The sequence below is a fragment of the Balaenoptera ricei genome, chromosome 15 (genome assembly GCF_028023285.1).
Source record: "Balaenoptera ricei isolate mBalRic1 chromosome 15, mBalRic1.hap2, whole genome shotgun sequence".
NCBI classification, from domain to species: domain Eukaryota; kingdom Metazoa; phylum Chordata; class Mammalia; order Artiodactyla; family Balaenopteridae; genus Balaenoptera; species Balaenoptera ricei.
In genome coordinates, this window is record NC_082653.1 from 73,025,411 (window position 1) to 73,051,225 (window position 25,815).

The 25,815-nt window shown below is 50.8% G+C and overlaps 1 protein-coding gene across 2 annotated transcripts; it reads right to left on the reverse strand.

Annotated features, from left to right (window-relative positions):
- Window positions 1–690: 690 nt before the first annotated feature.
- Window positions 691–25,738, reverse strand: MVP (major vault protein). 2 transcript variants are annotated; one of them, XM_059898894.1, is made up of 15 exons: window positions 25,417–25,738; window positions 17,851–17,983; window positions 17,459–17,654; window positions 11,817–11,940; window positions 11,579–11,710; window positions 10,591–10,685; window positions 10,112–10,348; window positions 6,348–6,629; window positions 5,247–5,491; window positions 4,964–5,161; window positions 3,606–3,992; window positions 2,717–2,833; window positions 2,371–2,497; window positions 1,659–1,847; window positions 691–956 (listed from the first exon to the last, which is right to left on the reverse strand). In XM_059898894.1, exons 2-15 carry the CDS (start codon window positions 17,973–17,975, stop codon window positions 738–740), a joined length of 2,673 nt encoding a protein of 890 aa, XP_059754877.1. In that variant the 5' UTR covers window positions 17,976–17,983; window positions 25,417–25,738; the 3' UTR covers window positions 691–737. The 2 variants fall into 2 exon arrangements, with proteins under 2 accessions (XP_059754877.1, XP_059754878.1); XM_059898895.1 differs by lacking the exon at window positions 25,417–25,738 and adding an exon at window positions 25,210–25,406.
- Between the last annotated feature and the right edge of the window lie 77 nt (window positions 25,739–25,815).

Genomic DNA, 25,815 nt, shown 5'->3' on the forward strand with positions numbered 1-25,815 from the left:
GCTGGTGCACCTTGCAGCCTCCATTTGTGTGCCCAGACTGATTGTACCTGGATCCGTCCCCCAAATAAGGGCTCCTCACTAGTCATGGGGGAGGGTGAGAAGGGGGCACCCCTTCCTCAATGCTCCGAAGAGCCCAAATCAGAAGCCCAGGGAGGTGCTCCAGTTCCTATGGCCCTGGTGCAGTAACTTCCTCTCAGATCTGACACCCCCATCTGAGAAGGGACGCATGCACAGACGCCATGTGCAGGTGTGTGATTCAACCAGCAGGTGGCGCCAGAGAAAGCCTCCCAAGTGCTGGAGGTGGGGAAGCCAGGATGGCTACACCCACAGCCAGAGGGTTAAGACTCCAGAACTCCCAGGCCGAGCTGGGGTCTGGGAGGAAATGGCAGTGAGAAGAGATGGCACAGGAACCATCCCAAGGGGTACAGGCCCATCCTCTCACCTGTGGCATCATCTCCCCCAGCTAGTGTCTAGGAAAGCTGACTGCCAAAAGGATAGTCCGGCTGTTGAGCCAGACTTTGGGCCCACATTCCCATCAGCCTGACTTTGGGTTAGTCTTCTTCCTGCCTCAGTTTCCTCTCCACTTTACAGATGAGGGTAGCCTCTAGTAATTATCAGGATTTCAGGGGTATCTCTTCCCTACCACCATTAAACTCCCTTGTGATGCAGACTTATGGCAACAGAAGAGGGTTTAAATGCCCAGAAGTGTCAGTTTTATTTGTCAGTGCAGTAGGGAGCTAAGGCATGACCTGGTTGCTTCCAAGAGTTAGAGGGCCAGCGGTGGAGGGGAGAAGCAGGCCCTCCTGGGCGCTGGGCCCTGACGCTGCCTTCTTGGCTAGGGGCTGGGCCTCAGACCCGAGCCCCAGCAGACCCAAAGCTGTGTTGAAGAGGTTGATGGGAGCAGAGCCATCGGTGATGAGAGTTGATTTTAGGCCCAGGCTCTGGAGCAGTTTTACCTGGAAGGAGCAAGAGGCGGGCGAAAAGACAGTCAGACCCTGGTCCCTTCTATCATCCCCTCGGCCGCCTCTCCAGGGTGGGCTGCCCCCCGCTCTGGTCTGACATTGTAGCTCAAACCATCCTCATAGGACTAGTCAGTGACAAGCAAGGAACATAAGGGGAGCCTGAGGGTTTCATCCCCTCCCAGGCCTCACGGGCCTGAAAGTTCTGGGAGCTTCCAGCCAGGTTGCAGCCGTCCAGTCCTTCCTGTTCCTTAAATGCACCAGGTTTCATTCTTTGCACTTGGACCCTCTCCTGGGAAGCTCTTGTCGACTCTACAGAGCACTTAAGTATCCCCTCTTCAGAGGGGCCCTCCTTCCCCAGCTAACTTGACATGTCACCTCCCCCTTCACCGTATCACCCTGTTGACTTCTTTCGAAGGGCTTGTCACAGACTGATGTCCCATCAGTTTACTGCCCTCGCAGGAGCTCCCGCTCACTGCTGAGTCTAGTACTGTGCCTGATAGGACACCATGCTCGAATGACACGGGATACAGAGACAGTCCAAGTCACCACCTCCCCTCGCCCCTCTGTCCCCGACATCTTTCTAGGTGTTGTGTTTGCCTCCCCGGCCCTGCCTTCTTGGTTCCAAATATGGTCCCAAGACACACACACAAAGACATATACACACACACCCATGCCTGCACTCTCCCCCCACCTCACCTGCATCTCCGGTCCTGCCACAGCGAGGTCCCTGATGGTGCTGGGACCCAGGGCCTCTGTCATCTGCTTGAACTTCTTCACCTCTACCTCAGCCAGCTGCTGGGCCTTGCTCACCTCCAGCTCCAGCTGGGCCCGGGCATAGACCAGTTCGAGCTCTCGCACTTTCTTTACACGCTGGAGCTCAGCCTCCTGGAAGGGGAAAACCCAGCATTCTTTCGATTGTGTGGCCACTGGACATGTCCAGCAAGTCCCCCAGCCAGCAAGTCTGAGGGAATTCAGATGGAGGGGATGGAACGGTAAACTTACCATCAGTTAGGGGTGAACCCTGGCTATGCCACCTTTTAGCTAGTGACCCTGGGAGCCCCTTAATTCAAGCCTCGGTTCCCTCCTCTGTAAGATGGAGAGAACTCCTACCCTTAATGGGATTTCAAGCATTAAATAAGATCTTGCATGTAAAACACAGGCAATACCTAGCATAAAGTGGGCCAGTATTGGAGCACATATATGTAAGATGGGTGTAATCATCATCCTTACCTTCAAAGCAGGTATTAAGTGAATTGAAATAGGGCAAAAGACTTCGTAAACCACAAAGTATTTGGACAGGGCTTTCTGTTAAGGCACTTGGTATCCCACATGGCTTCAGGGACTGCAGCGATCGGGCTTCTTCCAGACCCCAAGGCCACACCCTTCCATGGGCATCTCCCCCACTCACCGTCTCAATGGCCAAGGCCTCTGCCTTGAGCTTGGCCTGGAGCACGGAGCCTTCTCCCTCAATGCGCGCTGCCTCTGCTCGGGACTCGGCCTCTGCCTTGGCGGTCCCAGTGCTCTCCACCGCGGTGCTGGAGACGGCGCAGAGTCAGGGAGACCCAGCAGGAAGCCCAGCCCTGCCCTTCTCCGCCCTTGACTTATGCTGTAGCAGCACAAGGACACCTGTGCACACCCCCCACACACATCCCCACACCCACACACCCCCACACCCACCCACACCCCCACACATCCCTCCCATCAGTTGCTCTTCCAAGACCCTCTGCTATCTTTTCTTCTAGTTCTCCACCCACCTCAGAGCCTCCAGCTCCAAGAGTTCCCTGCGAGCTTTTTCAGCTTCTGATTGGTCTAAGATCTTCTGTCTCTCAAGCCGGCCGCGGGCTTCTTGTTCTAGTCTCTGAGCCTCGTGCCTGGGTGGGAGAGGGGATAGGTAAGACGCTGGCATGGGGCCAGAGCTGGAACAGGAGCTCCAAGGGCAGGGACCCCTGGCCCATGGGAGGCCCTTGACGTGCAAATGAAAGCACAGCGTGTGCACTGTGCAAGCCAAGTGCCATTCTAGGTGCAGGGCCACGTGGCTGTGACCGCGGCTCCTGCTTTCACTCGAGTTACTTTCCAGTGGGGAAAAAAGGACAAGTAAACAGGGGTGATTTCAGACAGTGACAATCTCCTTGAAAAATGGGTGCTACAATAACGTGACTGGGCAAAGAGGGTGCTGCTTCAGTTGGGATAAAAAAGAAAAAGGCTCTCCAACGAGGTGACCTTTGGAGGCCAGAGGAGGAGGCTGCCCGGAAGCGCAGGGAGAACATTTCGGCCAGAGGCAACAGCCCGTGTGGAGCTCCCACCTTGAAGAGCAGAAAGGAGCTGGTGGGCCTGGAGCACGTGAGCCTGGGGAGAAGGCTGGAAGGTGAGGAGGGGGAGGCAAGGCTGGACCCCAGAGTGCCTGGAGGGCCACAGATACGAATCTGGGTTCCAGCACAAGCAAGACGAGAAGCCACAGAAGCAAGGGTGGCATCTATTCCCACCTTAAGTAGCCCAGGCTGTCTGCTGGGTAAGGAGGACAGCAGGCTGACCACCAGGGTGCCGTGTTATCCAGGTCCTGGCAGCAGGCTAGAGACAGGGACACTGGAGAGGTCGGGCCCACAGTGGGCATCGTGGAGAGCCAGGCCCCCAGGCCTCACTCACTTGGCAGCTGCCTCCTGGGAGTTGGTGGTGATCTCAATGGCCAGCTGGACGCTGCGCTGCAGGGCGTCCCGGGTCCTCTGGTCCACGGGCTCCACCGACTGCACATCCACACTGCTGACCACCAGCCCATTCTGGGGGAAGACAGCCTGGTCCCGGGGCTGGGGCAGGGCCATGCTGTCAGGCCCCTTGGTTTCTGGGGTCTCAAAGCCAAAGACAGCAGTGCGAATGATGCGGGCCGAGTTCTTATGGAAGTCATCAAAGGTGACAGAGGCCACGGCCCCTCGCACCCGGGACGCGATGGCCTTGCAGGCATCACCCACGAAGTCGGGCACTGAGAAGAGCTTGGCCGTCTCTTGGGGGTCCTTCCGGTCACTCAGCTCAAAGTGCCTGTGAGCAAAGACAACTCTCTCATCTTCAAAAAGGACACTGACACCCACCTTCTGTGGTTGGGAAGGGTCTCACGATAGAGAACGCGAATTAGCATCTGCTATGTGTCAGGTGAAGTCCTAAGAAACTTACGTGCTCCCATTTTATTTGCTCAGCCACCCTATGAGGTGGGCATGAGCATTACCCCCATTATAGACAAGGAAATAGAGGTCCAGAGAGGTTAAGCGACAGACCCTAAGTCACACAACAGGTGCCAAGCCAGAAAGTTGAACCCAGGCAGTGTGGCTCCAGGGTCTGTGCCCCCAAAGATATCAGTGCCCAGCTGCCTTTGTCACAGTCCTGGCCACTCAGCCAAGAGGTGAGGAACGCGTGCTTGGGAGTTGTTGAGTACTGCTTCTGCATCTGACTTATCTCCCCCAATTCTCATCGCTGCCACTTGAGCTCTAACTATGGACCGGTCACAGTTCTAATTCCCACAGCATCCTTTCCACAGCCCCATGAAGTTGATGGTTATGTCCTTAACGTCATTTTACAGACTGGGAAACTGAGGAACGCACCCAATACTTGCCCAGGCCCGCAGCTAGCAAACGGCAGGGCTGGGATGCACGCCCATCAGCCCAGAGTACTTGCTCTTGACCGCCCGGCCACTCCCACCAGTTGGGTCTGATTAATCTTTTTAAAACCTTGTAGTTACATGTTTGGCTGAAGTCACGCTAGGAGTTTAGCTGAGGAGTGTCCTCCTGTCGTTTCCCCCTAAATTCTACCCCCAGGTGAGCCCTCATCTTTCCTGTCGTTCCACTTGGGCGTCAGACTGGATTTGCACGAACCCCTGGGTTTCCTCCTTGACCGTGGCTTTGAGTCAGGCGTTCTGCCCTGATTGTGAGCTCAGCGCTCGAGGTGGCATCTCTTCTCTTCCGGGTGCCCCCGGGGCTGCACCAGCAGGGGCCCTGGCCCTCCCCTCTGCCCCTTACCAGTTGTAGGCAAGCTGCAGCTGGAGCCTGGCGTGGTCTGCGGTTTCGATGGTGATGATGTCCGTGAAGAAGTCAGGCCCCAGCAGCAGGCAGAGCACGCGGCGGGCGTGGGGACGCTTGGGTCGCCCAGCCGAGAGGGACAACACCGTGAACTGCTCCTCGGGACCCAGGGACACCAGCTCTGGCCCAAAGACCACACTGCAGAGGGAGCCGGGAGTCAGAGGCCCGGAGAGGCCCTCCCGCCGCAGCCCCACACGGCACAGCCCCCCAGGCCGCCGCTCACCGGGCTCTCTTCTCCCGGTAGTCGTACACCTGCACTGCGGCATTGTGGGGCACACGGTAGCTAACCACGTGGGTCTTGTTCCGGGGAGCGGAGGGCCTAGGAGTCTTGGATGTCTCTTTCTCACCCCTGTCCGCCAGAGGGTCCTGCCCCTTGTTCAGCAGCTCCTCCACCCCCGGAGGCAGCTCCTTCTCCCACAGGACTTCATCCTGGGTCAGCATGTAGGTGCTCCCGATCACAGCACGCACCTCGAGAGAGGAAGACGAGGAGGAATGTCACCGGCAAAGGGAGGAGGGAAAGAGTCCTACCCAGCAGCCCTAAAGCGGAACTGGTCCAGGAGGTAGGACAGCATCGTGGTTAAATCTGGTCTCTGGAAGGAGGCTGCGTTCAAGTTCGCTCTCTGCAAGTTCTGTCACCTTAGGCAGCTCTCTCACCCGTGTGCAAAATGGACCTGATAGTGGCAACCTCACAGGGCAGAGGAATGAATGACATCTCACATGTCTAGTGTCAAGAATTTGGCGTATAGTAAGTTCCCGATATTATTTCTTCTGGAATCTTCCTTCATGGGGCAGCCTGGAGGGCATCCCAGGGACAGATGCAATCCTAGGAAATAGGTAGCACACACTAACATTTCCTAGGATTCTGAGCTCTACTTGTAGGTTGGATTCTTAAAGAGGTTGGAGATGTGGTCCTAGTTCTAACCAAGATCAAGGCTTAGGTGAGAGGCAGAGAGGAGGGATTCCACCAGGAAAAGGGTGTGGGAGGGAGGTCAGGTCTTACTGTTCCTAGGCCACATCCCAGTCAGACCTTTATGCTGGAGGCCAGATCTGCATTGGGGACTATGTTTCCATCCTAAAATCTGGTTCATCTTCTTGCTTGAGAGCTCTAACATTTGAAATTAGATACTTAAGACAAAGGGAAGGCAAAAACTCCAGAGAATGCCCTCATATTTAGCAGCCGGCTGGCTTGGATTCTACTAGCAACACTGTTGAATCCCTTCTGTCACCTCCGCCATGCATCTCCCCATCAGCACCACCCACTTGCCCAGACCAAGCCACCACCAGGACCACATGGCAGCGATGGCGCCCATCCCTCAGTTCTTACCCTTCCGGTTTTGACATCCTGCACGTAGATGCCCTCGTTCTCATCCAGCGGGATGGCCTGACGCTCTTCTACCACCTCCACCTGGGCAGGTGGCACGTACTCCAGGGGTCCACGGATGAGCCAGCGGTCCCCCGCCTGGTGGGAGACCTTCTCCTCCCCCTCCCCCTCCTCCAGGGGCCGCAGGGCCCTCAGCAGCAGCCCCTGCTGTTCCGACAGCACGTATACGTTCTGGATGCCTCGTTCCAGCTTCTCTCCGGGCTGGAGGAAGAAGGACTTCTCTCCCTAGTGGGGAGAAGCGGGGTCAGGAGCAGTCACCACCCAGGGCTGTGGGTGCCTCTGATGGTACCTCCTTCAGCTCCGTGTGACCATGGGCTTGTGCTGAGGACAGGAGCCCCCAGAAGCACCCTCCCCACCCTTATGTTATACAATGAATCATTATCTAGACTGTGAGGCACTCTACAATAATGCCTGTAGAGTCATAGTATGAGTGTGTTTCATGTTTGGTAATTGCAATCATTGTTGCTTTTGTTGTGGTCATCCATGTACAATGCTTGGTGTCAGTCGATTTATCTCTTGTAAAAATAAAATACAGTGTGTGTGTGTGTGAAAAAAAAAAAAAAAAAAACATACTAAAACTTGGGAGGACAGTAGAGCTACTGATTAAATTTATACTTGGTAATTAAAGTGTGCATGTTTAAAAAAAAAAAGTTAATGGTAACCACACCAAGGATAGAAATAAAATGTGTAATAAAGCCCTCAAATTTTGTCCCATCAGCTGTCTGAAAATGAAAAAAACAAAAAACAGAAAAACCTGAAAAATAGTAATTTTTCTGATGACCCCTTGTTATGAACATTATAGTGTAGATTCTTGCATTGGGATGGGAGTTGGGATTTGATGACCTAGTTTTAAGTTTCCTACACGTGAATGTTAGAGAGACAGACTATTAAGTCTCTAAGCCATTCAAATGAACATCGCCACATATCAGAATTGTTGACGCAAAGGGGGAAGCTACTTTTGGCCTCAGGATTTCAGCTTTATCTTAGAAAAAAAATCCCCAAAGTACAAAATCAAGAACCCGGGCAATAAACAACATTCAAGTAGAAATCTGTCTTCAAGAGAGTACTTGTTAAGGTTTCTGTTTCATCATTCTCAAGATTCCAAATTATTGGCTTCACAGGTCTTCAGAGGCCCCTCTCCTAGTTATTGGCAAACCAGGAAGCAAGGAACTGGCTCCGTCCTACCTTTCAACCTTATCCTCACTCCCCCTCTGCCATATGCATATCCTATGTTATACCATAACTGCACCACCACTTAGCAGGGCTTTGTGAATTATACTTTCATGCTGCGATACTTCTGTTTAAGCCACTTTTCTTTTTGAAGTGTCCTTTCCACATCACATATTGAAATCCTACTAACTGTTTAACTCCCAGACTGTCAGAATCTAAAAATGCCTTTAGAAACCATGTGGTTAAGGCAGGGGCAAGGTAGGGGAAGGGGATTAAAAGGTACAAACTACTAGGTGTAAAATAAATAAGATACAAAGGTGTAATGTACAGCACAGGGAATATAACCAATGTCTTATAACTTTAAACAGAGTATAACCTATAAAAATATTGAATCACTATGTTGTACACCTGAAACTAATATAACATTGTAAATCAACTATACTTCAATTTAAAAAAGAAAGAAACCATGTGGTTAAATTTTATCAATTGCATATGAAGAAAATGCAATTCAGATGAATTCCTAAGCTACACAAAATTTCTATTATTTACCCTATAATCAAAATTTATCACTCCTTTCTCTGTACTGTAACACAAACAGAAAATCATATATGTAGAATGTCTGGGACCTTATCTGTTCTAAGTTAACAATATCTTTGAAGTTTACATATTCTAACTCTAAAAGAGCACAAGAAATTTTTATTTTTAATTGTGGTAAAACACACATAACGTAAAATTTACCATCTTAACCATTTTTAATGTTCAGTAGTGTTAAGTACATTCACATTGTTGTGCAGCCAATCTCCAGAACTCTCTTCATCTTGCAAAACTGAATCTCTATGTCCATCAAACAACAAATCCCCACAGAGCACAAGGAATTGTGAAGAGATGTTTTATCATGTAAGGTGTGATAAAAGAAATAAAGAAATTTTAAAAGTCTGTATGTCTTAATTAAAAAGAAACTGAAAACTTTAAAAAAAAAAAAAAAAAAAATAATGCCTGTAGATCTGGTCAAACCTGCCCCGGGACTTCCCTGGTGGTGCAGTGGTTAAGAATCCGCCTGCCAATTTAGGGGTCACGGGTTCGAGCCCTGGCCCAGGAAGATTCCACATGCCGCGGAACAACTAAGCCCGTGCGCCACAACTACCGAGCCCGCGTGCCACAACTACTGAAGCCCGTGCGCCTAGAGCCCATGCTCCACAACCAAGAGAAGCCACAGCAATGAGAAGCCCGCGTGCAGCAACAAAGACCCAACGCAGCCATAAATAAATACATTAATAAATTAAAAAAAAAAAAAAAAAAACCTGCCCTGAAAAATTCTGTAAACTGTCAAGGTCTGGGTTCTCACAAGCTCAATAGTTAAGAATTAACCTATTATTGCTTTATTTCTCCCATGCTTTGTTGCCTTGGGATGGTGTAGTCCAGAGTTGGTAATCTCTGATCTTTGGGCCAAATCTGGCCTGCTGCCTATTTTTAATATATAATATAATATAAATACATATGTGTATATATATATTTGAGATATAACCCACATATTATAAAATACACCTATTTAAAGTATACAGTTCAGTTGTTTTGGTACATCCAGACCTGCCCAACATCACTACTCCCTAACCCCAGAACATTATCGTCCTGAAAAGAAACCCTATACACAGTAGCAGTTACTGCTCAGCCCCACCCCACCCACTATACATGGATTTACCTATTCTGGACATTTCATGTAAACAGAATCATACAATATGTGGTCTTTCACATCTGGCTTCTACTGCCTAGCATAATGCTTTCAAGTTTGTCCATGTTGTAGCACATATTAGAACTTCATTTTTGATCTTTACATTTTTGAATTATTTCAAGAACATGAGTGCCCTCAACCCCAGAAAGATTATCTATCATTCTTTTGACTGATATCCCATTGTATGGATATACCATATTTTTCATCCATTCATCAGTTGATAGACATCTGGGTTGTTCCTATTTATTCTACCTCCTGTTTTTGCAAATAAAGTGTTACAGGAACACAGCGGCACTGGTTCGCTTACAAGCCGTCTACGCTGCTTTCACGGCACAGCAGCAGAGTTGAGTAGCTGCAACAGGGACCATATCGCTCACAGAGCCTAAAATATCTACGATCTTCACAGGAAAGGTCTGACCAGCCTTGCTAGTCCCACATATAGTTCAGAGAGGGGATGAGGTAGAGGATGCGGAGAAGGGTAAACCAAGAGATTTGTTTGACACAGGATGACAAAGTTTCCAGAACAGAGGGATGTGAAATATTAGAGAGAGTTTCCAGGTTTACAGACACAGTGCAGGGCCAGGGAGGCACTCACAAGAGAGGCCACGTGTAACCTCAGGTCAGGGATGCCAGAAAGATCAATGAGACAGTGTCTCAAGGGACAGAGACAAGTGTGCACAGAGGGAGCCAAAACAAGCCTGGTGTTTCTAGAACATGTACCGAGGGTGGGAGGAGGGCAGGGACTGGGGTCCAAGGGCCTTAGGCCACTCCAAAGGCATTCACCTCTGGGTGAGGCGGAGACACTTACCTTGACCACACGCTTTTGCCCCAGCTGGTTCTTGCCATCCGGTCCCACCGGGTCGAGGATCACACAGTAGTTGTGGGGATCCAAGGTGGTGATAGACACGACCCCCATCACCTCCTCATAGACATCTGGTACGTGGGCCTCTGTGTCCTGCGTGGTCACCAGCCACTCCTCCCCAGTGTGGCGGGTCACTCCCCTGAAGTCTCGGAAGTTCTGCCGAGCCCGGAGGTGCAGGGCTGTCTGTAGAGCGAGACGTCGGGGGGTTTGAATAAACCCACCTCTAACTTCCTTGGGGGATCTGGGAACCCTACTGGCCACTAAATGATCCAGGTCTAAGTGATAGTGTCTACCAATCCAGGAGGACTTCTTAAACCCTTTCAGGTGACCCAGGACACTCCTCAGGTTATCTTATTTTCACATTCTCTGGCACCGTTCTCTGCCACTCTGAGAGTCTCCCACCCAGGTTCCTCCAGAGCACAAACCTTTTCCGTAAGGATCACAGCATCCACCACGTCGAGAACCTCCTCAAACACTGCGGGAAGGTATGCACCCACGGAACGGACCAGCCATTCTTCTCCTGGGCCAGGGGCAGAGAGGCAAGGGTCAAAGGTCACCCAGCCTGTTCCCCAGCTGCCCCTTCCTGCAGCCTAGACAACAGGGGACCCGCAGAACTTTGTGGGCCACTTTGAGATGCCACTGCCCCTATGCTCAAGGGCCTGACAGGAGTCATTGTTTTCCTTTTTTGAGGCCAGAGGAAAACCAATCCCTACCCCAGAAAGACTGAAAAAAAAAAAAAGCCCTTCCAAGTGCCCAAGTTGCTACATGCCAATACTCTGCTAGGCCTTCTCTAAGCTCCAAAGACCGACTTTTTTCCTTCCCCTAAAATGGGCAGAACTGCCTCTATTATAGCTGCAGAGGTCATTGAGCCTATTGGAGAAGCAAGAGTGCCGGGGGAAAAGTTCCAGTCTGGCCCTTCCTGGCCATAAAACCAGGCCTCAGTGATGTCATAGGGAAAATGGGAGTCGTGGTGCCTCAAGGTTGTTGGAGGACTAAAGAAGTTGCCATTTGTAAAGCATTTGAACCACACCTGGCTCAGTAAGCATGGCCTTTGTGAAGACCTTATTTAATACATCACATTTGTCAAACACAATTGCTAGTTGTATATGAACACCTGCTTTGTTGACCTAGAAACATACATGGCCGCTGCCCCCAGCTCATGGTAAAGGGTTGGGGGGAAGGAAAAGCCATGTCAGCATGATGGTGATCACAGGATCCGGGTAGAGCCTCCTGAAGCGGGTGGGGGGAAGCAGCAGGGGGCAGCCCAGAACAGCTGGCAAGAGATACCAGGGAAGCACTTCCTCCAGGCTACAAGTGGCTACCCCCAAACTTCCCCACTTCCCCTGTGGTCGAGGCACGGCCTGCCCCCCCCAACCCCACCCACCCACCGTCACCATCCCTTCAAGACCCCACCTGTCACTCTCTCCTTGCCCTCCCGGTCCCAGCATTCCTTGCGGGCCCTCAGCCGCAGGGCCTGGTTCTGCTTGATGATCGTTGCCTGAATGATCTCCACAACCTCCACCTCTTTCCGGGGGATATACGTGCCTGGGAAGAGAAGATGAGATGGGTGTTGAAGGTCAGAAGATATCAGGGCTAGAATGGGAGGGCAGGAAACCTCTGACCCTGACCCGGCTGGAGAGGAAATACTTACCAGGTCCTTCAAATAGCCACTCATCTCCTGCCACCACCTTGTCTCCGTTCTTATCCTCAAAATCCAGCAGTGCCTTAAGATGGAGGGCGGTGTTGGGCAGAACCACCTGCAGTGGGGTGATGTCCTAATAGGGGAAGAAGGGGGGGTCGTGGGGTATTCAGAGCTGGGCCCCTGGAGTCAAACCTGACACCGTGAAGGTCAGAGTCCACAGCAACAATCTCTCCATGTCCCAAAATAAGACTCCGAGTGGAATGTACAAGGTAGGTGTGGCCCCCAAGCCATCTGGTCTGAAGAGCTAAGATGGAGTTGAGAGCAAGAGGCTGCCACTGCTGATGGGCCAAGGACACACCTTCCTCTGAAGAAGTGCTCAGAACTTGTTATGAACTAGAAATCCAGGTGGGAAACTGGGTAGAGGGCTTGATGGGAGACGTGGGAGAAACATCTGAGAAGCTGAGTAAGTGAATATCTCATGGCCCAGTGTGCACTGGGGCTCTCAGGAAGTATAAGGTGGTGGGAAGGTATAAACTTCTATAACAGGCACATTTGAAGCATGAGGCTTTGTTATCAAGGTTGCCTCATGGTCACAAGACAGCCATTGTACTCCAGCCATCACATCTCCTTCCATCAGGAAGGGGGACCCAGCCACAAGCTGCCAAACCTTTTAAGAGGTTTGTACAAATATTTTCTACAAATAGGATTTCACTTGATCTTTGATCCGAGGGAAGCAGGAAGGCAAGGAAAGAGGCTCATAGAGGCTAAGGGACATGATCAAGGTCACACAACTAGTAAGAAACAGAATCAGGATTTGAACCTCAGCCTTAGTGAAGGCTACCTGCCACTCCTTACTCCAACTAGGGTAGCCCCCCGGGAGGAGACGCTCACATAACTCTACTTCACCCACCGACCACACTCTGGGTTGGAGAGGCAGAGCTGGAGGTTTACTACCCGGGCAAGCCTTTGCCTGGACACCTTCTATGTGCACGGCACTCAGCTGGTTGTGGTGGAGTCAAGACATACCCCCTTCTTCGTGGAGTTGAGGTTCCAGTGGGTGATAAGACAAACAGACCAATGCCTCCAAGCAGACTGTGGACCGGGTCAAGGGGAAGAGGTTGCAGAAGTCCAGGTGAAGAAGTTAGGAAAGGCCCTCAGAGAGTAGCATTTGAACTGGGGCTCAAAGGAAGAGCTGGCTTTTGATATAAAGGTGTAGAAGGAGGAGGGGGTGAGCATTCTGGGAAGAACGTGTAGTCCAGTATGGTTTTCATTTCTCATATCTACTCCATCGTCACTTCCTGTCTGTCCACTGCAAATCCAGGTCTGCCTTTATCTATCCCTGCCACACCCTCACCTAAGCCGCCAACACCTCTCGCCTGGATGATGGAAATATCTTCCTAACTGGTCTCCTGGCTGCCTCCTTTGTCTCCTTCCAGTTTGTCCCGCACGCTGTTACAGGCTTTCAGCACTAGGTCCAGTAGTTATCACCAAGTGAGACTGGGAATATGGGACAAGAACAGATTTGGGGGTAAGGGGAAGTGTTAGGTTTGGATAGCCAGTATGAGGCGACTGTGGGACATCCAGAAGAGGGCTTCCTATAGGCAGCTAGGGGACTCACAGCCTGTAGTTCCCAGCTAAGGTATACAGTTGGGTGTCTTCAACACAGATGAAGTGATCAAGGCCATAAAAAAAAAAAAAAAAAAAAAAAGAAGGCACACAGGATATTCAGGACAGAACCGGAAGGCAGAGAGGACGGGGAGAAGATGGAAAAAAAAGACGTCCACAGAGTAAAACACAGACAAGTTTTAGTAAGAGGGCAGATCAACAATGGATGTGGCCGAGAGGGTCTGTGAGACACAGAATGGCAGTCCACTGGGCCTGCAGTTGGGATGTCTTGGGGTTTTGCCAAAGTGGGGTCAGTGGAGGTGGGGGGCCAGACGCAGGGGCTTGTGAGGCAACAGGGCAGAGAACATCAAGTACAAGTTGTCAAAGTAAATAGGAAAGATTGTAAAGCAACTATACCCCAATTAAAAAAAAAACTAAATAGGGAAGAGAAAACAAATAGCTAAAAATTCGATTCACAGGGCCATTCATAAAAGCCCTTACAAATTTAGTGTGCACATCCTGGGACCCAGAAATTCTTATTAGTTTCTACTCTTAAAACAAAAAAGAAACTAGGCCTTCCCTGGTGGCACAGTGGTTAAGAATCCGCCTGCCAATGCAGGGGACACGGGTTCGAGCCCTGGCCCAGGAAGATGCCATATGCCGCGGAGCAACTAAGCCTGTGCACCACAACTACTGAGCCTGCGCTCTAGAGCCCACGAGCCACAACTACTGAGCCCACGTGCCACAACTACTGAAGCCTGCATGCCTAGAGCCCGTGCTCTGCAACAGGAGAAACCACCGCAATGAGAAGCCCGTGCACCGCAATGAAGAGTAGTCCCCGCTCGCTGCAACTAGAGAAAGCCTGAGCAGCAATGAAGACCCAACACAGCCAAAAATAAAAACAAACAAACAAATAAATTTATAAAAAAAAAGAAAAAAAAGAAACTAGCATGCACAAGGGCACACACACACAAGGATATTCACCACAGCATTGTTTTTCCTTATAAATTGGACACATCCTAAATGGTAACTCAGGAGAAGGGCTGAACCTCTATCTATCATATGGAATTACAAACAATTAAACAAGAAATGACTTATGCACCTAGATGAGAAGTTCATTCAGAATACACTGGCAAGTGACAATGTGCTAGCCCTTATGCAAATAAGTTATAATCAATACTTTTTTGGATACATACTTACATGGATGCACAGACATATCTGGAAGTGTATACCCTGAATGGATGATAGTAGATACCTCTGGGGATGGAGAGCAGATACTGGTGGTGGAAGTCAGAGAGGACCTTACAGTCTTATGAATGCATTCTTTAGATGAAAAGTGCGCACAACTAAGCCTTCAAGGCCAGAAAAGGATGGAAGAGGCAGAGCACGTTTATTGGCCAAGAGAAAGGCACCCGTAACAGAGAAGTTAAAGACAGGAGAGAGAAGCTCTAGGTGGGGATAAGATCAAGAAATAGAAGGATGCATCTTCCTGGGTCCACGGATGGAGGGGAACCTCCTAGAGGCTCCAACAGGTAGAAAGGAGACACAGGGAAGGAAAGGGGACACAGACCCAGATCCTTCCAGATGGCCTCAATTTCTAAGTAGGTGACCAAGTTGTTTGAGAGTGAGAGGGCAGAAAACAGGAAGAAAGTCAAGAATGATCAATATTTAGAGGCATGCAGGGGGGAAAAAAAAGGAGAGAAAGCTGGTTGGGAAGGAAACATTAATGAGCAGGGCTTGGGTTGGAATGAACCACTTACCCCACTAGCTACTTATAATACTGTTGGGGTGGATCTACCTGAGTGTGAGGACAGAAAGATCAGGTGGGGGTAATACCGATCGAGGACCGGGTTTGGGCGCAGGTCTAGTACACGAAGAGCGTGTGTTAAAACAACAGGGTTCCGCTGGGGTAGGGAGAGACCAGGAAGAGAATCTGAAGGATAGGAGAGAAGTGGGATTCAAAAGCCTGGAGGTGGGGCTTCCCTGGTGGCGCAGTGGTTGGGAGTCTGCCTGCCAATGCAGGGGACATGGGTTCGAGCCCTGGTCTGGGAAGGTCCCACATGCCGCGGAGCAACTACGCCCGTGAGCCACAACTGCTGAGCCTGCGCGTCTGGAGCCTGTGCTCCGCAACAAGAGAGGCCGCGACGGTGAAAGGCCCGCGCACCGCGATGAAGAGTGGCCCCCGCTTGCCGCGGCTAGAGAAGGCCCTCGCACAGAAACGAAGACCCAACACAGCCAGAAATAAATAAATAAAAAAAAACAAGTCCAGAAACTCCTCTGGAATTAAAAAAAAAAAAAAAAAAAAAAAAGCCTGGAGGCAACATGACAGCAGAGGAGGACTAGGAAGGGGAGACTGATGGTTAAGGAGGAGCTGGGTTTAATTTCAGAGGTGGGGCAACAAGGACCTACTGCATAGCACAGGGAACTATACTCAACATTTTGTAATAATCTACAAGGGAGAAGAATCTGTACAATAGATATATACGTATGTATAACTGAATCACTGTGCTGTACACCTGAAACTAACACGACACTGTAGATCAACTTTACTTCAATAAAAAATATAAATATTTTAGCTAAAAAAAAAACTTCAGAGGTGGGGCAGGTGCAGGAATAAACCACCCATGTCCAGAGTGGACATGGCACTGGGTGGGACTGAAGCAGAAGATGCGAGGGTCAGACTTGAGGTCAAGAAGGCCAAGATGTTGACAGGGTCATCGCATGGACATCAGTGAGGCTCCCAGGAGGGCGGGGGAAGGGAGGCCCGAGCCAGGTGGCACCTCAGTGAAGGGAAAGAAAGTGGTGCGGGTAGGGGCCAGTGCCTCCAAGGAGGGTGAGTGCCGACTCTCTGGTAGAAAAGGAACATCTTGGTGGCACTGGGCTCACAGGAGGGGAAGGCCCTGCCCTCCTGGCCTGGAGCACGTGGGGTCTGAGAATAAGCCACTGTGAGCTGGGGCTGCCGGGGAAGCAGAGGTTAAAGAGGCAGCGATGAGGAAAGCTCTCTCCACCCTAGGGAGCTTTTAAATGCTGGTGCCCACCCCCCCCCCCAAAAAAAAGGGGAGGGTGCTTTCCCTGGCGGTCCAGTGGTTAAGACTCCATGCTTCCACTGCAGGGGGGCGCCGGTTCCATCCCTGGTCAGGGAAATAAGATCCCACATGCCACGTGGCCGGAAAAAAAAAATTCTGGTGCCAGACCACCCCCCACAGCTCCCTCCAAGAGAGGGATTTAGTTTGTCTAAGGCAGAACCTGGATATGGGTGATTTTCAATTTGTGACAGGTTGAGACTTCCATAAGAGTTGCAAGACTAGTACAAAGAATTCCCCTACACCCTTCATCCAGATTCCTTAAGGGTTAACATCCGAATCATTCTTCATCACTTACTATCTCCACACACATTTTCCCCAAAGTGCCTGCAGCTAAGCAGATGGGAATGCCTCAAAGCTCCCGGGTCTAGCTCTTATGCTTCCAGGATCAAGAAGCACTGCTTGGTAGAGGAGCCCAGAGTGAACAGTGTAAAACGGCAAGGAGGTAAAGGTAAAGAAATGTTATAGAAATGAAGGCGGGGTGCCCTCTCACTCCGGCCCAGGGCCTGAGGGCAACATGGACGAGGGCCTGGCTGGCACTACAGGTGTGCGATGCCTTCCCGTGGAGCAGCCACAGGCGTCCCGAGCCTGGGCCTCACCTGGTCCACCACTGCTATCACTGCCCACCGGCGTCTGGCACTGTTTGAGAGAATGAAATGCTTACTCTCGGCACAAGTCATTTAGTGTCAGACTGGCCAGGAGCTTCAGGCAGGCTCTGGAGCCTGGAAGATTAGGTCCGGAGATGGGCCGACAGCTCTCAAAGGTCTGACCTGGGCATGTGAAGAGGAAGGGGACGTTTGGGGAAGGAGAGTGGAGGGGCAACAAGTTAATTCTGTCCCAGTGAGAACCAGCAAATGTCACCTCCCATGGCCCCAATTTGTTTTCCCTCCAGAAAGCAGTGCTGAGCCCTAGGTCAAGGTAGCAGGACCGGTAGAGTGGGTACGGGGAAGGTGAGCCAGGTACCTTTTCCAGCACCTCCCCCGGATACAGGGGGAAGGGGTCCTGGGCCAGCCGGATCTCTAGGTCAGCGTGGCGGAGCCGTACTTGTCCTGTGACGTCGAACAAGACGGCGTTCTGGGCGTCCCGGGCCACCGGGTTGGTTACTGTGCAGTAGTGGCGTGGGGGGATCGTCACCATGTGCTTGGGGGCAAACAGGACCCTGTTGGAGGGTGAGAAGCAGTGTGAGGACCCAGGGGACCTCCCGTTCCTATTCCCGAAGAAGGCGGTGAATGGGAAAGAAAGCTTCCTGTCACCCAAGCCAGGGAACAGGAAGGAGGAGATGGACAATCATGCCAGCCAGGCTACCAGGCCCTCCTTGGCCCCAGGTGCCCCCATAGCCCAGTCCCAACACCAACCTCTCATTGTCCTGCCGGATGTAAGTCTTTGGCCCGACCTCCACGCGGGACACGTTGCTGTTCTGGTCCAGCACATGGATGTAGTGGTATGGTGGGATGCGGATGATGGACTCTTCAGTTGCCATGGTGACTCCTGAGCCCAGGGCAGCACAGAGTGTGAAAGACAGATGGGGAGAAGACAAAAGATGAGTCCAGGGCGCTTGGGATGAAGTGGGCATGAAGACTGGCTGGCGCTGGGGGAATGGGCCCATCCTCCTCCGGCTCAGATTATGCCATCCTTCACTGTCCCCACACCCATCTGTTCCTTTCTTCCCACCCAGGGCAGCCCATCCAGACCTCATCCCTGCCAAGAGATGCTTGATGCAGTTAACCACAGAAGCCCAGGGTTCTCCGCCAACTCCTTTCCCTCTTTCCCATCTACTTTACCTCCCCCAAGCTTCCTGAAGTACTGGGAGGGTCTTAAGATCAAAACTTTCCCAATCTCCAACCCCCACAGTGTAGGAGGCAGAAGCACACCAAGCTGGGAGAGGTGGTCAGCCTCTGGCGGTGCTGTGGGTCTTCGCCAGCACGGTGGGGGGCAGAGGCTCTGAAGAGCTCCCTGGCTCCTTTATTTCAGGGGATCCCAAGGGCCCCAGCTGTACGCAAACATTAGCCCATAGCCCAAGAATGTTTGCATGATCTTTGCAGCCCTCCCCCCTTGCGCTTTAAGCAATCCTGGGATGAACTGTTTAGATGTGGGCCGCCTCTCAAGGAAGGGGTCCCTGATGGAACTGACATTCCCATAGAATCAGTTGGATTAGAAACACCACAAAGGGGACTTCCCTGGTGGCGCAGTGGTTAAGAATCTGCCTGCCAACGCAGGGGACACGGGTTCGAGCCCTGGTCCAGGAAGATTCCACATGCCGCGGAGCAACTAAGCCCATGAGCCACAACTACTGAGCCTGCGTTCTAGTGCCCGCGAGCCACAACTACTGAGGCCCGCGCGCCTAGAGCCCATGCTCCGCAACAAGAGAATCCACTGCAATGAGAAGCCCATGCACCGCAACGAAGAGTAGCCCCCACTCGCCACAACTAGAGAAAGCCCGCACGCAGCAAAGAAGACCCAATGCAGCCAAAAATAAATAAATAAATAAAAATTAAAAAAAAAAAAAAAAAAAAAGAAACACCAGAGTATTCTAGTCCTTTCCTCCCCAGTTCTCTGTGGTCTGTTGCCACCTGTGACTCCCTGCCATCATGGGTAGGGGTGGGTGGGAAGGAGAAAGCGAGTGAATGAGTTCTGCATTCTGTCCACCCCCACCCTAACTGCTTCTGAATCCTGGGTGGTTATCTCCAGTGCTTGGCCTGTTCAGGAATGTCACACCACCTACTTAAACCCCATCCCTGCCTCCAGCATGCCTTGGACTTTGGACATGTCCCCTGGAGTCACACAAAGGGAACCAAGTTTACTAAGCGATTCAAAGCCTTGCCCTCTGAGACTTTGGTCCAACTTTTTTTTTTTTTTTTTTTTTAATTTTTTGGCCACGCCTGCATTGGAAGTGCAGAGTCTTAACCACTGGACCGCCAGGGAAGTCCCGGTCCAACATTTTTGAAGCCATGACCAAACAGGAGCGGTACCCCATCTAGTCCACCATCCATCCAGCTTCCAAACTGGGTGACAAATGTGAAGTGAGAAGGAGGAAGGGGGAGTGGCTTGGCACAGGAAAAAGAGGTCGGAGCCACAAAATTACAGAATCAAGGCCCAAGAGTTTTACTTGATCCACACAATCTGTCAAATTTCTTTTGTTTAGAAATTGTGAGTTATCACAAAGTTCCGATTCCTGCTTCTCTTGAAGTATGAGGAGCCAGGCCCTACATTCCCACGTGGCAAACTGATGAGAGCCACATAGCAGCTGAGCCCTTTAGATGGGCCACAAGCTTTCCTGCTTAACCACAGTCCCCACCACTCCCAGTTGTCTTACCCCTACGCTGATGCACTCACATCACCTGTGTGGCTCCTCTCTAAAACCTTCCAACTCAGCATCATCCAAAAGGACTTTCTACAATGATGGAAATATTCTTAATATGTGCTGTCTTTGGACTGACCACATGCAGCTATCGAACTCCTGAAATGTGGACAGTGTCACTGAGGAACTAAAATTTTAATTAATTAGTTAATTTTTTTTCAGTTCAAACTCATTTCCTTTTTATTAAAGTCCAAGTTATATTACATGGTTTGGTACTCAAAGGAAAACTTGTTCAAATAAGGTAATATGTTATCATCAATATTTCCAGGTGATTGTTTACAATCAAGTAGCACTATCAATAAATTCTCGGGAATCCCATCCATGGGGTTTACACTTTGTCAAGGCCCAGTTCCTCTGGAGTGGAGATTTTCAGTTCATTTAAAGTTGGTCTAAGTTCCTGGATGACATAGGGGGAGATTTCCTTATGAGGTTCTGCTTTGTCCTTAACAACCTCTAGGATGCGAACTGCACTAGCAAAAACCATTTAAGCGTCTGCATGCCTGCAAAGCAACATCAATGATTTTGGGTGCTGGAACCAGATCATAGCCAACAATCGTGTTCATCCCTTTACGCAATTCCCAAGCATCAATATCTGGCTTATTGAAGTATATCACCCAGCGAGCATCAAACTCCTCCATCTGTCTCATGTGACCCACAGGAGTAGCAGCGAATTGACTGGGTAACAGCAGCGGGACCCGGGGGGGCTGGTCTGGGAGACTGTGACTGCTGCTACCGAGCATTGCAGCGGCAGGCAGCGGTGCCTAGCATAACAGTGATGGCGGCACGCAGGTTAAGGCTGAGGAGAAGCTGGGTGTGAGCTCAAGACCGCTCGAGAGCTCGTGTTTAATTTTAATTTAAATAGTCAAATGTGGCTGGTTGATCCCATATTAGACAGTGTGGCTCTAATTAGTTGAGTCCCAGGTAGGGACAATGAGTCATTCAAGGCCACACAGCAAGCTGGTGGTACCATCAGGATGAGAATCCCGATGGAATGCCTGGTCCTGTCTCTCTCCAGTGGCAGTGCAGTACAATGGTTAGGGGCATGGATTCTGCCAGACTACCTGGGCTTATTTACAATTCTGATTTGCTGTTTTGCCTGGTATTGTTTCCTATTGTCTTGCCTCATTTTCAAAGAGGTTACAGTTTTGATCTGTTTTCTTGGTACACTTTCTACATCAGGGGGATATTATCTGCTCCTCATTCTTTTTCTTGCAACTTTGTATGGGATTTGACCTTGATACTATTCTGTTGCCTGTTTGTCAAGTTAATTTCCCTTAACTTTTCTAACATCAGAGCTCCCTCTTCTGTTGATTTCAGGGAGTGTTCGAAAATCCAGGTGCTAGTTTTCTGCTTTCTGTTCTCCCCACTCTTACCTGGACCTTCGCTTTCCTTCCTCTCTACTGCCCATCCTGCTCAGCTGTGCTTCCGTTCCCCAGGAGAGGGCCCCACAAGAGCACCCCACCCCCACCCCGGGGCTAGGACTGCCTGGATCTTGGTTCTAACCCTTACTGGATGGGTGATCTCAGACAAGTCCCTTGCCCTCCCTATACCCGTTTCCTGGCCTGTGAACTGGGGATGGATAGGTCATCAACCCAATGTATGAGGACTGAGTTAATCATAAAGTACTTGGAACAGAGCCTGGCTCTTAGCAGCACTATGTGTGGGGCTTACAGCTGAGGGCCAGCTTCCTTATCCAGTTGGAGGATGTGACCTAGCACCAGAGGCTCCCTACCCCATCTGGCATCTCGGCCTTAACCCTCACTTGTTTACTGATCAGGAAGGTGGCAGGTTTTTGTGTCACCCCAGCTGTGGGCCTAGAATAGCAAAGGAGCATCCGACAGCCCAGTGAAGCCTCTTCCTGGTTCTCTGCAGGGCGAAAGCCTGGCCAGGAAGCCAGATGGGGGAGAGGAAGGGCTAGGGCTGCAAGAGGAGGGTCTGTGAGGCCCCACAGGGAAGATTTAAACTCTAGAAGGCCACACAAGGCTGGGAAGCAGGCTCTGGGAACAGCCTCCAATGGCTCCTTTGGACGATCCCTCACCCCCTACAGCTGAGGCCTCTCTACCATCTGTCACCCCAGCTGGGCCCAGTCAGGGGGGCCGAGAGCTTCGCCCAGCTCACTGACTCAGCTGAGAGTCATCCTTAAAGCTAATCAGGCTGGGCTCCTGCCTTATTCCGAGGCCATGCCCTTGCCAACTACCCTTGTTTCAGTACCAGGACCCTGTCTCACCTCCCTGATCACCCACCTACCCAGCCCTAAAGCTGTGCCTTCCATGTAAGTTCACCTGCTAAGTTCACCCAAGAACAGGTTTTGCCTTTTCAATCTTGCCATCCCCAGAAGTGAGCCTCACGAGAGGCCTCTCAGAGATCCAGGGAGACCACCCGACTCAGGCAGCATGTTTGTGTCTCAGATTTAGACTTCTGTGGTTTACCAGATAACGTGTACAGTTAGAGCATTTCACTTCCAACATACCAGGGCCCTCAAAAGACAACGGCTAAGGATCATGTTGACCTTTGGAAGGTCCTGCCCAGCCCCGAGTTTGGCCCCAACTCCCTACATTCACCGAGCCCTCCCTTCAGTGTCTGCTTCCAAGATCTGCCCCCTAGTCTGCTCTCTGGGGACCTGTCCAACCTTGCGTGATCACACTGATCCTCATGTGTCATGAGGCTCCTGCCAGAACCAGTCAACTTCTACCCAAAGTCTCAGAGACCACTGGCTCCCCAACTGCACCCCACACACCAAGAAGGGAGGGGTAACGGCTGGATGAGCAGAGAACAAAACAGCCTGGGAGAAGAAGCTGGCTTCATCCTCTAGTGAAGAGGCAATTCTTGCCCTGTTTTGGCTCAAGAGTAAACTTGCTAGAGCAAAATTTAATTAATGAATGAGTCATATCATTACATATCAGATTTTCAGTGTCAATTGTGAGTGAATCTTACAACAGTGAATCTTAAACAGCAGATGCCCAGGCGACCAGCCACACTGGGTATCAGTCTGCAGCATCAGCATCTCCTGGAAGCCTGTTAATAATGCAGAATCTTGGGTTCCCCCGACCTGAGAGCTGCTGAATTAGTCAGCATTTTAACTAGATCCCCAGTGATTTGGGCATACATTAAACTATGAGCAGCTCTGGTCTATAACAGCCTCTCAACCCTGCCTGGCTGTACATCAGAATCACCTGGAGATCTTTTAAAACCACCCATCTCTGGGGATTGATTTAACTGGTCTGGAGTGGGGTCCTAGCATTGCTATATAGAAAAGTTCTTCCACTGAATCTAATATATAGCAGGGATTGAGCTTTGTCACTGCCGATATGACCTCGGGCCATGTGCTAGCCTCCAAGCCTTACTCTCTTAGACTGGAGTGGGAATAAAAGTGACTGTTTCCTGAGGTTAAAGGAGTTAGAGACTGGAGCATGTCTAATGCACAGTAGGAGCGCGACAAAGGGTGGCCTGGAGGAGGCAGACCAAAGATGAACCCAGATGGCAAACTGTTCCTCAAAAGCAGGGAATGTCATGTATTTTCCCCCAGCTCCTCACCCTCAGGTCCAAGTAGACCCCCAGCCAGCACAAGTCCCCTTGTCCCAAGGCCTGGGCAGGCCTGAAGTTGGAGAAACAGTTGGAGACAGCCTTGCCACCATCACGTCTATCAAGCTTAGGTTTAGGAAAATGCACAGGAAATTCAGCACAGACAGGGAACTCATCTTTGCAGTTTCCCTTCACTGATTTTAAACATTCTAGTCTTTGTTTAGAGAATGCGAGAGTCACATTTCTCAGGGACTGCAGAGAGGCTGTTTTTACCAGACAGCTTCCCAGTTTAGGGAAATGATTTCCTGCTCTGGGGGACTATAGTGGAAATTCTTGAGAATTTGTTTCACATAAATCACTTCTTTAGTAGCAGCAAAGTTGTAGGACCTTTTCTTCCTAGGAAAATCTTATCTGAGCTCTAGCCCAACTGGGTCACTTTTCGGGAGCAGCAGCTTTTTCTGGGGACAGAACCACTCTGCCAGCTCAGGATGATGCTTGTCCTATTTCTATCCTACCTCCAGATGCTGCCAATTAATGCCAGTCATTGAAGGCGAAGATTGGCTAGATTGGAAGTGAGCCAGGAACCAGGTTTCAGAACCCCTGTTTTCTAAAATCGCCCAATCATAGGACTCAGCTGGTCGTATTGATGCCCAGGCCTCACCCCAGACGCACTAGGCTAAGGTTTCCAGGAATGAGACTCTGGAATTTCTATCTTTGGCAAGTGCCCCCCCATAACAGCTCCCACTTATTAAGAACTTAATCTGTGCCAGGTATTGTGTTAAATGCTTTTAATTAACTCATTTCATCCTCATAAGAACCTAGAAATTAAGGAATTTGCTCAGGATCACACAACGATCAAAGGACGGAGCCAGAATTCCACCTCAGGTACCGTGACTGCAGAGCCCCCAAACCAAGAAGTAGTGTGGTCTCCGGCAAAAATGGCAATAAGATTCTAAACTAGAACAAGGACTTAAGGACCTGGGAGGGGCTGGCTACTCTCCAGGAGATAGTGCCAGCGCAGTTCAAAGGTATTTTCGGTAACCTAGGAGAGCAGCACCCAACAAGGGGGCCAGAGTAACCTTGGAGCTCTCTGGCTTTCCCTGGGCCAGCCATTCAAGGTGGCTGCCCCGACCTGCCCATGGCTTTAGAGAGCTGCCCTGTCCAGAAAGCCTCACCCTCAGGGGAGGCTGAGTATACTGTGTGCCAAGGGTGGAAACAGGCAGAAGTTTCTGGCAGTCAGTTGGCACCCGTGACAGCCAGCCTTTCTCCCCATAAAATCTAGGGCCCCACCCAGACAGGGAGCAGAGAAAACAGGGCGCACCTGCCTCTACTACTATCCCCCAACCCTCCATGCTGCTAAGATCCCCAGAATCTTAGAAGCATGGCGGGTGCAAGAGAGCTTCCTGTTTTCACTTCCCAGTCCCAAAATGAAAAAGAAAGAAAAAAAAAAGAAAAAAAAGAAAAAGAGCCTTGCTCACCAAACTCCACGCCTTCTGGAAATCAAGCCTACCTTAAGATTACTCTGCCAATGATTTCTCAAATGATCTGCAAGGCCCACAGCTGGCATAGCCCTGAGTGGGGTAGTAGGAAAGCCTCGATGTCTGCAGAGTTGAGGAATCTCAACGGGGACAAGTCACATTCTAAAAGCTCAAGGGGACAGGCCAGAGCTCAGGTCCCCAGGGGGAGTCTAGCAGGGACCAATCTCACTCCAGGAGGGAGTCTAAATGGACCCCTTAAGTTTCCTCTGCCCCTACTGCTGATGGGGGAGCTTAAGGTCAGAGAGGCCTGAGATTTGGAGGGGTGAGGGTGTTGGCAAGATGACAAGTTGATCTACCTTTACTTCAGAAGCCAGAAAAAACTCCAAGGAAAGCAAAGCCTCCCAGGGCTAAGCTTCCACCCATCTTCTCCCGGTTCTGGTTCAGAGACCAACTGCCCCGGATGAAGCAAGCCCTAGAAGGCAGGATAGAGCTAGAGAGGGTCTTGAAGGACGCAAGTTTCCACCAACTGGTTTGGGGCTTTGAGGCCTGTATGAAGTACTCACATCCAGAAGTGTGGCTGGCTGCAACGGACTCCCCAGATCAGGAAACTCCTTCACCCAGCCCTAGAGATGACTTCCCAGCGGGGCAGGGCGGACGCGTGGGTGGGGCTTGGGCATTTAAAGGGCCCTTGCAGCTGGTTCTCGTTTGTTTGGTTTTGTTTTTTTCTCCTCTGGGCTGCTTCTACTGCAGCTGAAGGCACTGCAGCTCATTCAGTGCTCAGGAATTCCCACCTCAGAGCCAGCTGGCAGCACTGGCATGAGACCGGGAAGGGTCCTCGGCCAGAGGCAGGGGGGCAGGTGCCGACTGAGTTCACTTCTACCCCATCTGGCTTTAATTTCCCCATCTGGGTGCGTACAATTTTGCCTCTCCGCAGCTGTTTCGGTTCCAGCTGCAGTCCCTCC

What these genes read in the sequence shown, in the direction of transcription:
- MVP (XM_059898894.1), bottom strand. Translation starts at nt 17,975, where the DNA reads ATGGCAACTGAAGAGTCCATCATCCGCATCCCACCATACCACTACATC. An exon ending in GGGCAAGGAGAGAGTGACAG is followed by an intron (nt 10,686 to 11,578) that starts GTGGGGTCTTGA and finishes CCCCTGGCCCAG; the next exon opens with GAGAAGAATGGCTGGTCCGT. An exon ending in GGCAAAAGCGTGTGGTCAAG is followed by an intron (nt 6,630 to 10,111) that starts GTAAGTGTCTCC and finishes TCTCCCCACTAG; the next exon opens with GGAGAGAAGTCCTTCTTCCT.